We start from the raw sequence: 17,849 nt of genomic DNA, 5'->3' as shown, positions 1-17,849 counted from the left end.
TAGATCACGGGGTGCCTGGTGGCTCAGTGGGTTAAGCCTCTGTCTTCAGTTCGGGTCATGGTCTCGGGGTCCTGGGATCGAGCCCCACATCAGGCTCTGTGCTCAGCGGGGAGCCTGCTTTCCCCTCTCTCTCTGTCTGTCTCTCTACCTACTTGTGATCTCTCTTTCTGTGTCAAATAAATAAATAAAATCTAATAAAAAAAAAAAGAATCTGTAGATCACTTTGGATAGTTTTGCCATCTTAATAATATTAAGTGTTACAGTTTATGAACACAGGATGTCTTTTCATTTAATTTCTTTCAGCAGTGAAGGGGTGCTTGGCTGGCTCAGTCAGGAAAGCATTTGACTCTTGATCTCAGGCTCATGAGTTCAAGCCCCACATTGGACATGGAGCCTACTTAAAAAACAATAGCAATAATTTCTTTCAGCCATGTTTTATATTGTTCAGTATACAAACTTTTTCACTTCATTTATTTTTAGAATTTTTATTCTTTTGGATGCTATTATAAGTGAAATCTTTTTTTTTTCATTTAACCAATAACTTTTAAAAGCTTTATTGAAATAGAATTCACATAGCATACAATTCACCCATTAAAGCATGCAACTCAGTGGTTTTTGGCATATTCAGAGTTGTGCATCCATCACCACCATCAGTTTTAGAATATTAAATCATTTTTTAAAATTTATTTTTAAATTTTGCAATTCCTGGTGTGTAGAATCCATGCTGATTTGTGCATGTTGGTTTTGTACCCTTCAGCTTTGCTGAGTTTATTAGTTCTAGGTTTTTTTTTTTTTTTTTAAGATTTTTTTAATTTATTTGACAGAGAGAGAGAGAGAGAGAGAGATCACAAGTAGCCATTGAGGCAGACAGAGAGAGAGAGGGAGAAACAGGCTCCCTGCTGAGCAAAGAGCCTGATGTGGGGCTTGATCCCAGGACCCCGAGATCATGACCTGAGCTGAAGGGAGAGGTTTAACCCTCTGAGCCACCGGGGTGCCCCAGCTCTAGTCTTTTTTGTGTCAATTCAGAAAATTATGTATTTTCCCTTCATATTAACAATATGTTACATTGATTCTTTTGTATGTTGAACTACTCTTGCATTTCTGGGATAAATCCCACTTGGTTGTGGTGTATGATCGTTTTGATATGTTGTTGGATTCAGTTCATGTCTATTATATCTGTATTTATAAAAGATACTAGCCTATAGTTTTCTTTTCTAATGGTGTTTTTTGTCTGTTTGGGGCATGTGGATAATGCTGTCCTATAGATGAGGTAGGGATATTCTCCCCTCTTCTTTGATCCCCCCCACTTTGTTTTTTGGATGGATTTTAAATTATTTTGAAAAACTAATTATCCAGATGCTCAAGATTGTTATCTAAGGCAAAGCCCCCAAAATGGACTTGTACAGAAAATTTTATGCCTGATGAGAATTTAATGACATTTTGTTGCTCAAACTCTACCTATCCATCTTAGAAACAAACTGTATTGTAGTCATAAAATCTCAGGCAATCAGATGTTATTTCATTATATATGTGTAGAAATTGTAAGGAAGCACCGAATCCAAGGATTATGGTGTTATGAGATTTTAGTTACCCATGTGTATGTAAGCATTCTTAGTGGCAATTTTATTAATTCATTATTTTTAAAAAATAAGTTATTTATTTGAGAATGAGCAAAAGCAAGAAAGATCACAGAGGGAGAGGGAGATGCAGACTCACCACTGAGCAGAGAGCCCAAAGTGGGGCACAATCCTAGGACCCTGGGACCATGACCTGAGCCAAAGGCAGAGGCTTTGACTGAGCCACCCAGGCATCCCTCTAGTGGCAATTTTAGAAATATAATACCTCCTTGGAATATTTAACAAGATATAAATGTGATTTTGGCTAGGCTTAACTACTTCTTAGATAGAACTTGAATGCAAGAGCAAGTACCAAAGCAAATACTTTACTACATATAATCAGTTAATGTTCAAATGTCCAAAACCTTGGACTTTCCACAAATATAATAGCTGATCAGCAAATAATTTGGTATATCTATTATTTTCAGCCTTTTGTACAATTAGATAAAGTCCTTGCTACTCTTTTATAAGATACATAATTCATAAAAAACTAATTATGGTGTAATTTTACAAATGTATTTCCCTTTCTATTTGATTTTCTATCTATATGTGACATGAGTATAAATGCATTGCTAAAATAAACTTTTAGCATATTTTAAGAATTAGTTTCTTTTAGAAGGTACTTTTTTAGAATGCCAGTAGATTATTCAGGTTTTCTTCTTTTAATTATCTCATGATTGGTTCACAAGGTACAACAACAAATTATATAGTAAACCTATAGTGTTTTTGCCTGTGTTGTTTTTAAAGTAGGCTCCATGCCCAGTGTGGGGCTTGAACTCATGACCCTGAGATCAAGAGCCGCATGCCTACCAACTGAGCCAGCCAGGCACCTCTATAGTAAACTTACAGTTTTATAACTATTTAGATATTTGTGTTTGGAGCATTGAAGTCCAAATATATTTTAGGGGAAAAGTAATATAAACAAAGAGTATTTTTAAGATGTTTTAATTTTGGTTAAAAGTGACATACTATTGTGACCCAAATAGTTTTAGATCCTAAGGGATGCCCAGCTTTCTGGTTTAATGGCAAAAAATAAGTATTTGTAGAATTAAGTTAACACACAATAGTATGTGTTATAGACCAAACAAAGTACATTCAATCCAATTCTTTTTTTTTTTTTTAAGATTTTATTTATTTATTTGACAGAGAGACACAGAGCAAAAGAGAGAGCACAAGCAGGGAGAGTGGGAGAGGAAGCAGACTCTCTGCTGAGCAGGAAGCCTGATGTGGGGCTCGATCCCAGCCGAAGGCAGAGGCCCAACTACTGAGCCATGCAGGCGCCCCACATTCAATCCAATTCTAAGATGAAACACAAAACATAAATACAGTTAACAAAATGTGTTGTAATCAGTCCATATAAATGGAAGTAATTAGAAAATTATTTTTGAGGGGGGGTGTATAATTTATTTTGTTGATGTTTAGTAGAGTGGGTGAAACTAAATAATCATTGGAAAATACAGTGGCTTTTCGGGGCACCTGGGTGGCTCAGTTGGTTAAGTGTCTAACTCTCGATTTCAGCTCAGGAGGTGATCTCAGGGCTGTGAGTCCTGTGTTGGCTTCACACTCAGCAGGGAGTCTGGTGGAGATTCTTTCTCTCCCTCTCCCTGTAATGCTCTGCCCCTGCTCTCTCTCTCTCTCTAAAATAAATAAGTAAAATCTTTTTAGGGATGCCTGGGTGGCTCAGTTCATTAAACGTCTGCCTTCAGCTCAGGTCATGATCCTTAGGGTCCTGGGATTGAGACAGGCGTTGGGCTCCCTCCCCAGGGGGGAGCCTCCTTCCTCTCCTCCCCATTTGTGCTCTCTCTTGCTATCTCTGTCTCTCTCTCCCTCAAATAAATAAATAAACATCTAAAAAAATATATAGTGGTTTTCTAGTGGCAAAACACATTCATTTAAGTTTGGTATTGTGTTTCCACGATGGAGGTGTGAAGGAGATATTACTTACACTTATTATTACCCCCTTTTACATTTGGGAAAATGGAATTGGTCTGATTGACTTTTCTTCCTCCCAGTTTAGCAAGTGAGAATTGGTAATTAAACCCAGGACTTCAGACTTTAAGTATCAGTTTTTTTGTTAAATGAGACTTTTCTTTTCTCTAAGTTGCAGTTCAAAAGAAAGAAGTAATAGTATCCATTTTCTATAAATGTAATAGATACTCTATCCTTACAGATAACGTGTAATTTATAAAGATAATTATAACTTCAGAAAATAGTTCACAATAAGACGCAGACTTTCTGCTATATTAAAGTATGTGTGGATTTTCAAAAGTTGACTTCTGTGCAGCTTCTCAAGGATAGGTTGTTCATACACCAGTTCCTGTATAACTCTAGGGGGGCAGTGTGCTGTAGTGCAGTGGTTTTCACCCACCAATGGGCATAGGAATTACTTGGGAGTTGAATAGCTCTGGAGAGCTCAAGAAGCACTCCAGGTAATTCTGGTAGAAGTGGTCCAGGGACAATCCTTAGACAAACACTGGCTTTAGAGTTTCACACACACATATCTGTTTCATGAGGTAGTGGTGGTGATTTGATATACGAAATTATTGTCCTTCTTAGGACAAAACCTGGTACATAGGAAATGTTCAGAATATTTCATTCATATATAATGGCTTGGGTGACAACTAAGAAGCCAGGGAATACTCGTTCTTTCAACAAAATATACTGAATTCCTGCACCATTCTGGGTCTTTGGTTATAAAGGGGAAATGGACACATTCCTCACTTTTGTCGAGTTTGTTTGATTAAGAGACTCATTTTAAAGCTATAGTTCTTCCTTTGTAAAAAGTTGTAAGATGAAATGAATATTAAGAGCATGTTTGTATCCTCTTTTCACCTGTAAATTAAAAAGTCATTTTTTATTTGAATGAGGATTATAGGTTAAAAATATAGCCCGAATATTATTATTTCTTGTTTTATTGTTGCTCTAAAACTGTACTTTCCAATACAGTGCCACTGGAGACTTGCAGCTATCTAATTTAAGTCAATTAAAATTAAATAACATTAAATATTTATTTCCTCAGCTGCACTAACATTCCAGGTGCTCGATAGCCACAGGCAGCTAGTGGCTGATATACTGGGAGACAGAATATTTCCATCATCATAGAAAGTTCTGTTCGGCTGTGTTGCTCTAGAGTCTAGAACAAAGCAGGGAATTTTTCCAGTTGCCTTGATGTGTAAACTGATTTTGAGATAAATATTAGCAGTGTCCTGAGGCTGTCATTTTAATGCTTAAGTGCATTAATAACCTTTTCAGCTTGACCAAGCCCAGAGCTAGTATCGATTTCCGTGAACAGTTTCATTATACAGCAGGTGCAATCTAAGTGCTAATATCTGGGCATTTTTTTAAACCTTCAAGTGATATCTTATTGCTCTATGTAGAGCTTTTTGTGTGTTTGTGTATATGTGAGAATTACCACTGTAAAGTTATGATTGCGTTAAATTTGTATCTAATAAATTTGGGGGGGCAAAGAAGAGTTGCAGTTGTACCTATATTTCTAGAATTTACAATATTTACATGAAATAATTTATGTAAGAAGCCAAATTCAAGAGTAGTGAGAAGTTGGATTAACACTGATCAGTATTCTAGAGAAAACCCCAACTGTACTTATAAAATACCAATTATGATACATTTAGTATTTTGACAATTTTAAAACTAAACATTTATTCAGTATATGAATAAAACTCTGTAAAATGGTGTAGCACCTGCTACATTCTGATGTCTAGGTCGTGAATGCATTTTTCTGTGCAGAGTTCAAAAAACAGTCTGCAAGAGTAGTTGACTTTTCACTTCTTTTTCCTGCATGTATCTAGATATATATGGGGGGCGGTGTCTTGCGTCTTTTCTTCGGGTTTCTGTATTGTCCCTTTTTGAGAAGAGAAGCAATAGGAGACTGATGTCACTTGGTCCCAGGTCACGGACCAGAGCAGTGAGAAGAATAGACGTTCTCTTGTACATGTCTGCCTCCATCAGTGACTCTCCCTCTTTCCAGATTACTTACTTCAGCCTCTGGTACCACAACAAGCAAAACCAGCGCCGGTGGGTAGATCTGGAAAAACCTCTCAAGAAGCAGCTGGATAAACACGCTGTGGAACCGACTGTCTATTTTGGAGTGGTGTTTTATGTGCCTTCGGTTTCTCAGCTGCAGCAGGAGATTACCAGGTGAGAAATAACACGCTCTCTGTTTTTAGGAAACACTCTTAGTGAGATAAAAAAGGGACACCGAGGGACACTGAGGTTAAGGTCAGGAGATCAGACTAACGGTGGCCTCCGGCACCCATGTGCAGCCACATGATTACATGGTGGCCGCGGTCTGTGGTTGTCTGAGGGCTTCCCTGTGCGGAGCAAGAGTTACAGTTTCGCACAGACTGGACATTAAAGGGGAAGATGATGTTTTTTTCTGGGCTGTGAACTCCTCTTGTAGTGCTGCCCTCTTCAAATTTGTTCGTTTGGTTGTTTCTGGTCTTCGTAACACTGAAATGAGAGGAAATTTTAGAAAGTTTCAGAATCTGTATTCTTTCCTCAGGGAAATGTGCAGAAAGGTTCTTAAAGTTCTCCGACTGCAGGCGCTGTATATTCTGTACATAGTTGGGAGGGTACAACAAGAGGCCAATAAGTGCACTTAGAAGGGATCAAGGCAGAAAGGGAAGAGCATATTAAGGAGTGGGATAGAAGAACTAAATTTTTGTTTGTTTGTTTCTTGAGGACAAACCAAAAAACAAGGAATAAAATTTGGGATCCGTGAGTCTTCCTTTCATATTCTCCCAAATCCACCACTACTTTGTCTTTGGAACCCTATTTAGTATTACTTTTCAGCCAAGCCGGACTACTTAGAGTGCCCTGAACATGCCGTGTGCCTTTTCATATTTGGGTTCTAGATCTTTTGTATTTATGTACTGGAATCCTACTCATCCTCTGAATTTTAGTTTAAAAGGCACCTCCTCCCTGAAGTTTCTGTGGTCCCTAGGCTGGAATGAGCTTTGCCTTCTCTGGACTGCCCTACAGTTTGCTTGTACTTGTGTTAAGATGAAAGTTGTTACAGCCTTTTGTTATAGTTATTTGTGTACATAAGTTATCTTTTTCTTGGATTTTAAAGCTCTGTTTTCTTTAGCTTTACCTTTCGTACAGTATCTAACACAGTGCCCTGTAGATAGTGAGAACCTGGTACTGCCCTGTGTTTGTGTAATGTTCTTTTCGAGTACTGAGTTTGCCAGTTAATTATTGCAAGAAGATAGAAAACCAAAGAAGCAAGAATCAGGTAGTAGGGATAAATATGCACTGACTATAAAACTGAGATGGGATAAAAATATTGATGGGAGAAGTAGAACCAAGGAGGAAAAATAACAACTGATCACTGACTCATTTATTTAAACATTTGTTGAGTATATAATATGGTGTGATGTAAGAACCAGCTTCCTTACCTGGGAGATGAATGTACAAGTGAATAGGCTTTAATCCTACCCTGGAGGAGTCACTCAGAGTCTGGTGGAACTGACAGCCCATGTAGATAAACAATTACAGTTTATTATGATGATAAATGCTTTAATTAACGCTAGATTCCTAGGGGTGGGGCAGGTGGGGGGAACAAGAACTTCAGGAGGAATTTTCTAGTTAGAGGGATTAGCTTGTGCAGAGTAGGGGAGAGAATGAAAGTCACTGATGTTTTCCAGAAATTTCAGATACTACCTGAAGCAGAGAGAGGAGATTTGAAAAATAGGAATGTCCTAGTCATAAAGTCATGGTACAATGAGGAAAGACATTTTTGAATTTTTTTTTTAAGATTTTATTTATTTATTTGACACAGAAAGAGAGATCACAAGTAGGCAGAGAGGCAGGCAGAGAGAGGAAGGGAAGGGGGATCCCTGCTGAGCAGAGAGCCCGATGTGGGGCTCGATCCCAGAACCCTGGGATCATGACCTAAGCCAAAAGCAGAGGCTTTTAACCCACTGAGCCACCCAGGCGCCCCGACATTTTTGAATTTTAACGGAATGGAAAGATGATTTTTGTATTTTACCAATGTCACCCATCATGAGAGGCAGCTTAGAGGTGGCAGTATAGTTAGGAGACCAGTTAGGTAGGTATATGCTATAAACTAGACATTATTCTAGAATGTGGACCCGAACAAAGGCATTAGCTCTAGGAAGGAGAGGGAGAGTGGGCCTGGTAGATTCAGTCAGTAGGAGTGCACATCGATGAGGTGTAAGAAAACCTGTTAGAGAAGTTGTTGATGAAGTTTGGCTGCATGTAACAAAAGCCGTAAATATCTTTCATTTCTTAAAGGAAGTCCAGAGGTCAGCCATACCGAGCCTGTACTGCTCCACAAAGTCTTCAGGGACCCATGTTCTTTCTTACTGTTCTGCGTTTTTCAGCATGTTCTTTCCATTCGCTATGAAATCTCATTGTCAAAGAGTTCTAGAGAAGGTCTAGCTATCACATTCGTATTCCAGGCAGCAAAGGGATAAAATGGGTTCCAGTCTCAGCTAAGTCATGTTCCTTTAAGACGCCTTCTCAGTTCCTCAGTCACACTAGCCACATTTTAATACTCAGTAGCCACATGTGGCTAATGGCTCCCATATTGGACAGGACAGATAGACATCACTTTTATCACTGCAGGAAGTTCTGTTAGATAACACTGACCTGAACCTAACAGTTCACAGCAAAAATCAGAGACCAGGTGAACATGTTAAATAACCCTATAAGAGTGCAATCAGACAAATCCAAAATGTAGGGAATTCTACATGACCCATCACACTATTTTGAATACAAATGACATAAACATAAAGAGGAGGAATTTTTCTTTTCAAAATTAAGACAGAACTGTCAATCGAATGTGGCCTGTGGAATTTTTTTTTTTTAAGATTTTATTTATTTATTTGAGAGAGAGAGAGAGAGACAGAGTGAGAGAGCATGAGAGGGAAGGTCAGAGGGAGAAGCAGACTCCCCATGGAGCTGGGCGCCTAATGTGGGACTCGATCCCAGGACTCTGGGATCATGACCTGAGCCAAAGGCAATCGCTCAACCAACTGAGCCACCCAGGTGCCCTGGAACTTGTTTAGATACTGATTTTTTTTTTTTTTTTAACTGTAAAAGTATATTTTTGAGCCTGGCTGGCTCATCCAGTAGAGCATGTATGTGACTCTTGACCTCAGGGTTATAAGTTCAAGCTCCATGTTGAGTGTAGAGATTACTTAAAATATTTAAAAAAATACATTTTTGAGGCAATCACAACAATTGCATATGGACCAGGTACTGGGTAACTTTAGGACATTGTTGTCCATTTTATTGGGTATGTTAAAAACGTGTGTGTGTGTGTGTGTGTGTGTGTGTTCTTTTTTAAAGCTTACCTTTTACGGATATATACTAAAATATTTTAAGTACTGTGCTGTGATATCTGGGATTTGACATAAAACACTTGGGTGGGGAAGGAGAGACGGTAGAAGAACAAGGCATGAGTCAAGTTGATGTTTGAGGCTGCATGATAAGGATGTGTGGGTTCACTGGACTTGTTCTCTCTATATCTGTTTCAAAAATTCCATAATAAAACTTAAAACATAAAAATGCCAATACTTCCACATTAACCTTCTAATACTAGCCTAAGAAAAACAAGTAAAGGAAAAAGACTACATTTCTATATATATTATTTGAAATTTCTATTGGGGAGAATGGGGCAACCTAATTTATTATAATTACTCAATGTAATATTTCTTGTGTAAAAATGTTTTATATTAGAAAGTTGATAGTTTGGTAAGATTTAGATAAAACATCTATTTAGTTTTAATCAGCATTTGACTTTGGGCAAATTTATGAAATGCTTGTTGAATTAAGATGTGCAGTTTCTTGAATTCAGAAGTGTTTGTAAGGAATAAAAGTTTGCATGTTACATTTTATTGCTGCGTTGTATTTTAATTCTTTTTGTAATAAACATTGAAAAAATATATTTGTAAACCATCCTTAGCCTCACCGACATATTATCATTTTAACAAAAAGTGTTCACAGAAACTGATAATGCCTTTGAAGTAAAATTTCTTGGCCCTTTCATGTAAATACTTAAATATATACATACATGTATATAAACATATATAGAGATGTATGCACATCCATATATATACATACACCCTGCTTGCTTCCATTAAAGGATTTTGGGAATAATACAATGAGATAATAATAAAAGCAACCATTTCCCTTTCTTACTCTATATCAGGCATTGTTCTAAGCCCTTTATATTTAACCATTCATTAATCCTCACAACAAGTCCTACAAAGTAGGTATTATTGTCCAGTTTGTAGTTGAAGAAACCAAAACACAGAAAGGCTAAATATTTTGCCCAGAGTTACACTGCCAGTATGGAGCTGGGATTTTATTTAATTTAATTTTATTTTTTAAGTTTTTTTATTTATTTACTTGACAGAGATCACAGGCAGGCAGAGAGAGAGGGGGAAGCAGGCTCCCCGCTGAGCAGAGAGCCTGATGCGGGGCTCAATCCCAGGACCCTGGGATCATGACCTGAGCCGAAGGCAGAGGCTTTAACCCACTGAGCCACCCAGGCGCCCCTGGAGCTGGGATTTTAAACTCAAGCAGGCTGCCTTCTGAGTCCTTGCTCTCAAGCATTGTATTCATATGGACCCTAGGATAAAAAAACAAAGAGATGTGATAAAAATACTAGAAAAGTCCTTAACTGGAGATTTGTGACAGTTAAAGACATGCACTTTGAGGCCGTCCTGACCTGGATTCAAACTGCAGCTGAGGCTACCTTTGCGGATGTGAGCATATCCCTTCACGTCTGAGCTTTGGCACCTCATCGGTACAAGTAGCTTCCATTATATGGTGGAGCTGGTGGTTAAGAGGGTAATGAGAGGGGAAGCGGTGTGCCTGTGCCTGGGTTCTAACTCTGAGCTTCATGGCAGTCAAGGCAAAAGAAGGAATATTCTGAGTCCCATCATCCTTTATCTGATAAAAAGCATATCAGTTTGCAAACATGACAGATTTTCTTTTTTTTTCTCCTTTTTAAAAAAATTAACATATAATGTATTATTTGCCTCAGGGGTACATGTCTGTGAATCATCAGTCTTATACACTTCACGGCACTCGCCATAGCACAGACCCTCCCCAGTGTCCATCACCTAGCTACCCCATCCCTAACCCCCTCACCCCCAGCAACTCTCAGTTTGTTTCCTGAGATTAAGAGTCTGTTATGGTTTGAACGTGACAGATTTTCTTGGTGTATCACTCAAAAGGAAATTTTCAGGTGGGATTTTATAGAAAAGACATTGAACCGGCAATGAACATTTGAGAGCAAATGGAATCAACTCTTATAATAAAAAATTATAATACAAGGCAAAGAAAAAAAAAAAAAAACCCACACCAAAAAATAGCACATGTCTGTGGGAGACTAAGTTAACTTGGTCCAGGTATGTTGCTTCCCAGTGATTTGGTTTAAGGAAAGAACCTGGAGTATTTAGAGTGGTGTATGTGGATGACACGTTCAAGAGATAGACTTCTCTCAGTACAATCTTCTTTAAATAGGCTTCTGAAAGGAGCTGCTTCGTAGAAGGTGTGAAGTTTTCTTCTTTGACAAGATCCCAGAGCTATCAGCGTTCTGCTTCTCAGTTGAGGGAAATGGATCGATTCTGCTACTAGCAGGCAGAAGGGGATAAGTTGGATCTATATTCTTATCTGAATGGATGGTGTTTTGGTGAGGTTTTTGGGTAACAAAGAATGGAGACCTCAGAGCTAGCTAAAATAAAAAAATGATATTAGGAAACCTATGAAATGATGAAAGGGGAATTCCAGGATGAACAGCGACTAGGTTGTACTTCACAGATGCCAAATCTGGGAGACATCCTGGATTCAAGATGGCCCTATTGACTGTACAGCAGAGCATTAGTGGATCTTCATCCACCATTGAACCCCAGCATCTAGAACAATGCTTGACGTGTAGTAGGCCCTAGGAATTACAGGTTACATGAATACATAAAAGGAAGGCAGCATAAGTCACTGTAGAACTTTGTCAGAATAGAGTCGTGATACAGATGAAACACTGCTGACCCTGCGAAGGGGTGACCATACCCTTTTTTTACTGGTGATCATTAAAACCACAGATTTGCCCAAGTTCATTCAACATGCGACATTGGGGAGCTGGAATTTCACTAGATCTGCTTGACTAAAGCTTGTGCAGGTAATTTGTGCCCCAGAGGTTGAAAGTGTAAACAGAAGTAAACCCACATTACAAGAATATTAAGAAAGCATCATAGCAGCTGTTCTTTTGGAGAGTTCATCAAAAAATATTTTAATAAGAGCCTGATCTGAAATATCAGGAAGCATTTTCTCTTGGTTTTACTATCTAGGGCTAGGGAAGTTCTGACTTTGATCAGAACAAGTAATTTCTTTTTTTTTTTTTTTTAAGATTTTATTTATTTATTTGAGAGAGAGACAGTGAGAGAGAGACAGTGAGAGAGAGTATGAGCGAGGAGAAGGTGAGAGGGAGAAGCAGACTCCCCGTGGAGTTGGGAGCCCGATGCGGGACTCGATCACAGGACTCCGGGATCATGACCTGAGCTGAAGGCAGTTGCTTAACCGACTGAGCCACCCAGGCACCCAGAACAAGTAATTTCTATCAGAGTCTTGTATTACTGGGTTAATAGTCAGAGTTTTTAAAGTAGAGATTGGCCATGGATTGTCTGTGTCCAACTAAACAGAACAAAATGTAGGAACTGTCTTACAGGGCATTAGAACGGTGACCAATTGTCTTCTAGGTGGTTGTAGCTTTGAAATAACTACAACTAAGCATAAGGGACTCAACAAATTGATTACATTGTGTGTTTGTGCCCACGTGCATGCCCGTGTATGTGTGTGTAGGTATAGATATGGTCAGTGGCATTCTTGCCATTTTTTGAAGCCATCTGGGGTTAAGTTTTTCTTTGACTATTTATGGTCCTCTACCAAATTACTGTAAAATGCATTGCATCTCCACTGGAGGTCATATTGATACTGACTTTTTAAAATTGACTTTTTTGTAGGTATCAGTATTATCTGCAGCTGAAGAAAGATATCTTGGAAGGAAACATTCCTTGTACATTAGAACAAGCAATTCAGCTAGCAGGCTTGGCTGTTCAAGGTAAATAATGACAGTTGATGATGTAATACATATATCAGATTAAGATGTGTGTTATAACCAGGGTGCCTGGCTGCTTTAGTCAGTGGAGCACGGGACTCATGATCTCAGAGTTGTAAGTTAAAGCCCCATGTTGGGTGTGGACATTACTTTAAAAAAGAAAAAATCTTTAAAAAAAAAATGTGTGTTGGGGCGCCTGGGTGGCTCAGTCAGTTAAGCGTCTGCCTTTAGCTCCGGTCATGATCCTGGAGTCCTGGGAGATGGGGCCCCTCATCTGGCTCCAGGCTCAGCAGGAAGTCTGCTTTTCCCTCTCCCTGTGCCCCATCCAACCGCTCATGTCCTCTTGCGCACTCTCTCTCTCCCTTGCTCTCTCTCTCAAATGGATAAATAAAATCTTTTTAAAAATGTGTGTTATAACAAAAACAGCAAGGGATTCTTAAAGTGACTGACTTCCTATAGAGGTGTTTATGTATTGGTGAAATCGGTTTTCTTGCAGGAAAAAATGAATTTGGGTTACTTCTGTGAAATAAGAGACTTTGGAAGGTTAAGCCTGGTAGCATATGTCAACAGAGCAAATAGACCAACATTAGAGAAACACACACACACACACACACACACACACACACACACAGAGTTCAATGACTTGATCTATAGCTAACTAATATTTAGTTCAAGGACTTGATCTATAGCTAAGTAGTATTTTAGGAAGAAAATTCAAACAGTGAGGTTGATGAGGTTATGTTTACTTATACTTTTTTTCTTTAAAGATTCGTTTATTAATTTTTGCTGAGAGAGGGCTGGGGAGGGGCAGAGGGAGAGAATCTTCAAGCAGACTCCCTGCTGAGTGAGGAGCCTGATGCAGGGCTCAGTCCTAGGGCCCCGAGATCATGACCTGAGCTGAAATCAACAGTTGGGTGCTTAACTGACGAGCCACCCGGGGCCCTCCTGTTCACTTATACTCTAAGTATACCTCATTTATTGGGTTTCTTTCTTATGCACTTGTCCTGGATTATAGGGCATTGTCAATCATAATAGATAAAGTTTTGCATTTCACAAACAATTTTGAATTGTTTGGTTCTGTTATTTTTCATATCTAGTCAATATGTATTTACCTGTATGTATGTACTTTGGGAAGACTTATGATGGGGCATTATTTCAAATGATAACTGGCATTTAATCTTGGAAACTGAAACTTAATCAGAATAATCATTGGCTTTAAGAGTTTTTCATAAGATCTTTGCTGAGCTGTCATTTTTTTTTTAATAATGAACAATCTCTAAATATTTATTTACACCTGAAGTGATACATCTTGAAGTGATGTGATTCCATTCCCTAGAGGTGATCACTGCTATGAACAGTTTGGTTTCTTTCTGACATCTTCCTGTGCATAAATAAGTAAGCACATGTGATTATAGGGCAGATTTTGTTTCTTTGTTAATTATTAGAAATTAGATCATAATACATACAGTTTGTAACTTATTTTTTCATTTTATTAGTAGACATTTTTCCAAGTCAAACACAGGAATTTACCTAATTAATATTTTTAAAAAGACTTTTTGAAATACACACTTTATATAGCTGTAAGGCATATTTGACCTCTAAATCATAAGCCTACCATCTATATTCTGCATATTGAATTCAGTTGTGCATGCTTCCTGTGCAAATTAAATATAATTGACATGAATATTTGTCATTTTGTATAGCTGATTTTGGTGACTTTGATCAGTATGAATCCCAGGACTTTCTTCAGAAGTTTGCCTTGTTTCCGGTGGTAAGAACTTCTTTTGACACTGGGGTTTTTATCAATAGTTTATTTCCATATCCTTAATAACCCCTGAAATGAAGTCTGTATGGTAGACTGGCTAGGCTGGAATAGGGCTAAAACAGTTGACTCTTATAAACAACTCAAGTGTAAATGCTTCCCTTGTCGTAGTCACCAGTCTTTGTAAACCCACAGAGAGGGAAGGGTGTGCATTCCCTGGGCTGCAGCCAGAGACATTTGTTTTGTGCTTGGGTGTAAGTCTAGGAGAGAGATTCCCTTCCACCTTCTGAGGAACCACACAGACGTTTTGCTTTTACCTGAAGGCTCAAGATCTCACAGTTCCGTGGCAATGAGTGTGGCTTCTCAGTAGCAGTGTAAAAAGTAGATGGCAAGAAGAGAGCGCTGTCTGCTTTTTAAAGGCACGACGGATGTGACCGACAGGAGAACCGCATTGGAACAACCAAGGGAGGTGGCACGATGCTCTTCTGAGCATCCACACAGCCAGCCAGGGAGTGCCCAGGCTGTGCGGGGCTCAGAATGGCTGATGGGCACTACCAGCCTGAAAGAAGGCAGCTGGAACATCTCCGGGAGGAACTGGGAGGGCACGGCGGGCAGGGCAGGTGTTTGGCTCCTGAGCAGAAGCTACTTCGCTCCTTAGCAAGGTCATGACCACCGGCTTCAGCAAACGCCCCACAGACCGACACTAGTCCGAATGTTGCCCGAGAGCGAGGAGAGCCACTAACAGTCAGTGGCTTCTTCACATACTTCACATACTTACGGCTGCGTGTTCTCCTCAGGGGTGGTTACAAGATGAAAAAGTATTGGAAGAAGCAACCCAAAAAGTGGCCTTACTGCATCAGAAATACAGGTAACGCTGAGAAATAAGAAATGGTGAGAGTCCGGAAGCAAAGCGGGGCTGACTGTGAGCTCGGTGTTGGCACAGGGACCCTTGGCGCTTTACCACTGCTGCCGCGGGGACTGCGATTGGGGTGGGGCGCGGGGGGCTGCTCCGAGCAGGTCCCGGTATCAGCTCGCTTAGTAGCGGTGTTTACCGGCGAGGATGCGGGGAGAAGTGGGAGCCGTAGTCTGCTTCACTCCCTGTGGTAAAGGGTTTGGTGGTAACATAGTCCGTGTGGGTTAGTGCAAGACCAGGGAGGCTTGTTTCCTTTGATGGTGCAGCACCCATGGGGTTTTTCTCCTCCGTCTCCCACCGCACCCGTCCCCCGCGCCCACCTTTGGAAGCTGTTTACTTTCTTCTCGGGAATCTATGGGGAGAGCTGTGGCGCTCTGACACAGTGCTTGTTGTGTCAGAGTGCTTATCGCCCTGACCCGCGCTTCTGGGTCGGTAAGGACTTTCTTTGGTAATGCATCTGGGTGTGTCGTCTATGAGAAAAAGCCTCCCCCCAGAGGATGCTAGTCTCCGTCTAAACCAAGTACCACACAGTTCCATTACATTACATTCCTATAACCACTCTTTAAGGTAAACGATACTCTCTTCTTACAGATTGGAGAAACCAAGCTCAAAAAGACTAAAATCACTTGCCCACAGTTACATGGGGTAGAGATGGGATTTGAACCCAGGTCTATCTGATTATATCCTGTTGTTTATCCCCTCGCATTAAAAATAACCTTTGGATGGGGAGCCTGGGTGGCTCAGTGGGTTAAAGCCTCTGCCTTCCGCTCAGGTCATGATCCCAGGGTCCTGGGATCGAGCCCCACATCAGGCTCTCTGCTTTGCAGGAAGCCTGCTTCCCCCTCTCTCTCTCTCTCTCTTCCTGCCTCTCTGCCTACTTGTGATCTCTGTCTGTAAAATAAATAAATAAAATCTAAAAAAATACAATAACCTTTGGTCTTTAGTCTCTCCCCACTCAAATCCATATAGTTGCTCACTAAAGATTAATCTTAAAATATCATTTTCTTTTCATCTTCCTCCCTTTCCTTCCCAAGTGTTCATGATTCTTCTCTGGCTGTCCCCTAGCCTGAGTTCATTAGCGCTGCAATTAAAGGCTTCCCCCAAGTTGGTCACATCCTGCCTTTCCAGCTTCACTTTTTACTGTCCCAAATGGACCTTTTTTTTTCCTCACTAGTATAATAGATCCTTCAGGCACACATCACCCTATCTCTTGTTACTTGCATGTACTCGTTTGTGTATCTTTTTAAAAAGGAAGTTTAGGAGGTGTCTGGGTGGCTCAGTCGGTTAAGCAACTATCTTTAGTGCTCATGTTGTGATCCTAGGGTTCTGGGATTGAACCCTGCCTCCAGCTCCCTGCTCAGCAGGGAACCTGCTTCCACCCCTCCCCCCTGCTTGTACACAGACTCTGTTTGTCTGAAATAAATAAATAAAATCTTTAAAAATAATAAAAAGATAGCTTAGTACTATTGCTCTGTGTGAGGCTGGATGCTGTGGCATGAAGATAAATAGAATTCCCTGCCATCATAGAATGTATTCCCTGCTTTGGAGTGTAAGGGGTAGGCAGGACAACCTACCGGGATAGTAATTATAAACTAACAATGTGATATGAGTGCAGTGGGGGAGGTGTGCATAGAATGTGCTGGGTCTGCACTGAGCAGGAGCATCTGACTTAGACTCGGGGCAATCACGGGAGCCGACAGAGGAGTGATACATAGGTCAACTCTTCCAAGATAATTAGGGATTGATCAGGTGCACGGGTGAGTGACAGGTGTGCTGGAAAGAGGGATGCATGTGCGCAGAGGTCAGGAGGCATGAGGGAGCACCATGGCTTAGATGCGGTGTGGGCTGCCTTGTGGACGTGGAGAAGCAGCAGAGAATGAGGCCAGGAAGGCAAGTCTCCCTGTAGTTGAGCCCCACATGGCCTTCCTACCCATCCTTGTCATTTATAGTCTTCTAACCCTCATTTCCTGGATCAGTCATTTGGCATTTAGCACATGAGGCTTAGTATTGCCTACTATTTTGGATAATGAGCAGTTACTGAATGGTTTAGAACGAATTCCACCTTTCAATGAAGATTTTTGTGGAGTTTTATTCCTGTGTCCCCCTTGCCTGCCTGAAGTACAGGGAGAGGATCTTTATGACTAACCCTTAGCAGGCAGCACTGTGCTGTGCACATAGCTGGTTTTCAGTCGATGTTGATGGATCGGTATAATGAATTTCAGATGCTTAAAAACCAAAATGTTTGTGGAGGTCTAATGCAAAATTGGTATGTAGCCTTTTAGAATTGCCTTTTGTTCTTTTTTCCATTTTTGGTTTGGTGATCGATCTCACATCTTTTGGGTTGCAGAAGGCTCACCGCTCCTGATGCGGAAATGCTGTACATGCAGGAGGTAGAGAGAATGGATGGCTACGGAGAAGAGAGCTACCCTGCAAAGGTGAGCATAGCCCGGA

At 40.2% G+C, this 17,849-nt stretch overlaps 1 protein-coding gene across 3 annotated transcripts in view; it reads left to right on the top strand.

The window, feature by feature from the left end:
- The window catches only part of PTPN21 (protein tyrosine phosphatase non-receptor type 21), a 78,699-nt gene that overhangs the window by 25,978 nt on the left and 34,872 nt on the right, over nt 1-17,849 (top strand). For all 3 annotated transcript variants that reach the window (XM_032878584.1, XM_032878585.1, XM_032878583.1), the window contains exons 3-7: nt 5,605-5,774; nt 12,629-12,726; nt 14,427-14,494; nt 15,283-15,353; nt 17,746-17,833. In XM_032878584.1, the coding sequence (XP_032734475.1) occupies nt 5,605-5,774; nt 12,629-12,726; nt 14,427-14,494; nt 15,283-15,353; nt 17,746-17,833 (495 nt within the window). The remainder of the gene's footprint in view (nt 1-5,604; nt 5,775-12,628; nt 12,727-14,426; nt 14,495-15,282; nt 15,354-17,745; nt 17,834-17,849) is intronic.

This window comes from Lontra canadensis, unplaced genomic scaffold (assembly GCF_010015895.1).
Source record: "Lontra canadensis isolate GAN:19392208 unplaced genomic scaffold, GSC_riverotter_1.0 scaffold64, whole genome shotgun sequence".
Taxonomy (NCBI): Eukaryota; Metazoa; Chordata; class Mammalia; order Carnivora; family Mustelidae; genus Lontra; species Lontra canadensis.
This window is presented reverse-complemented; position numbering and strand designations above follow the sequence as displayed.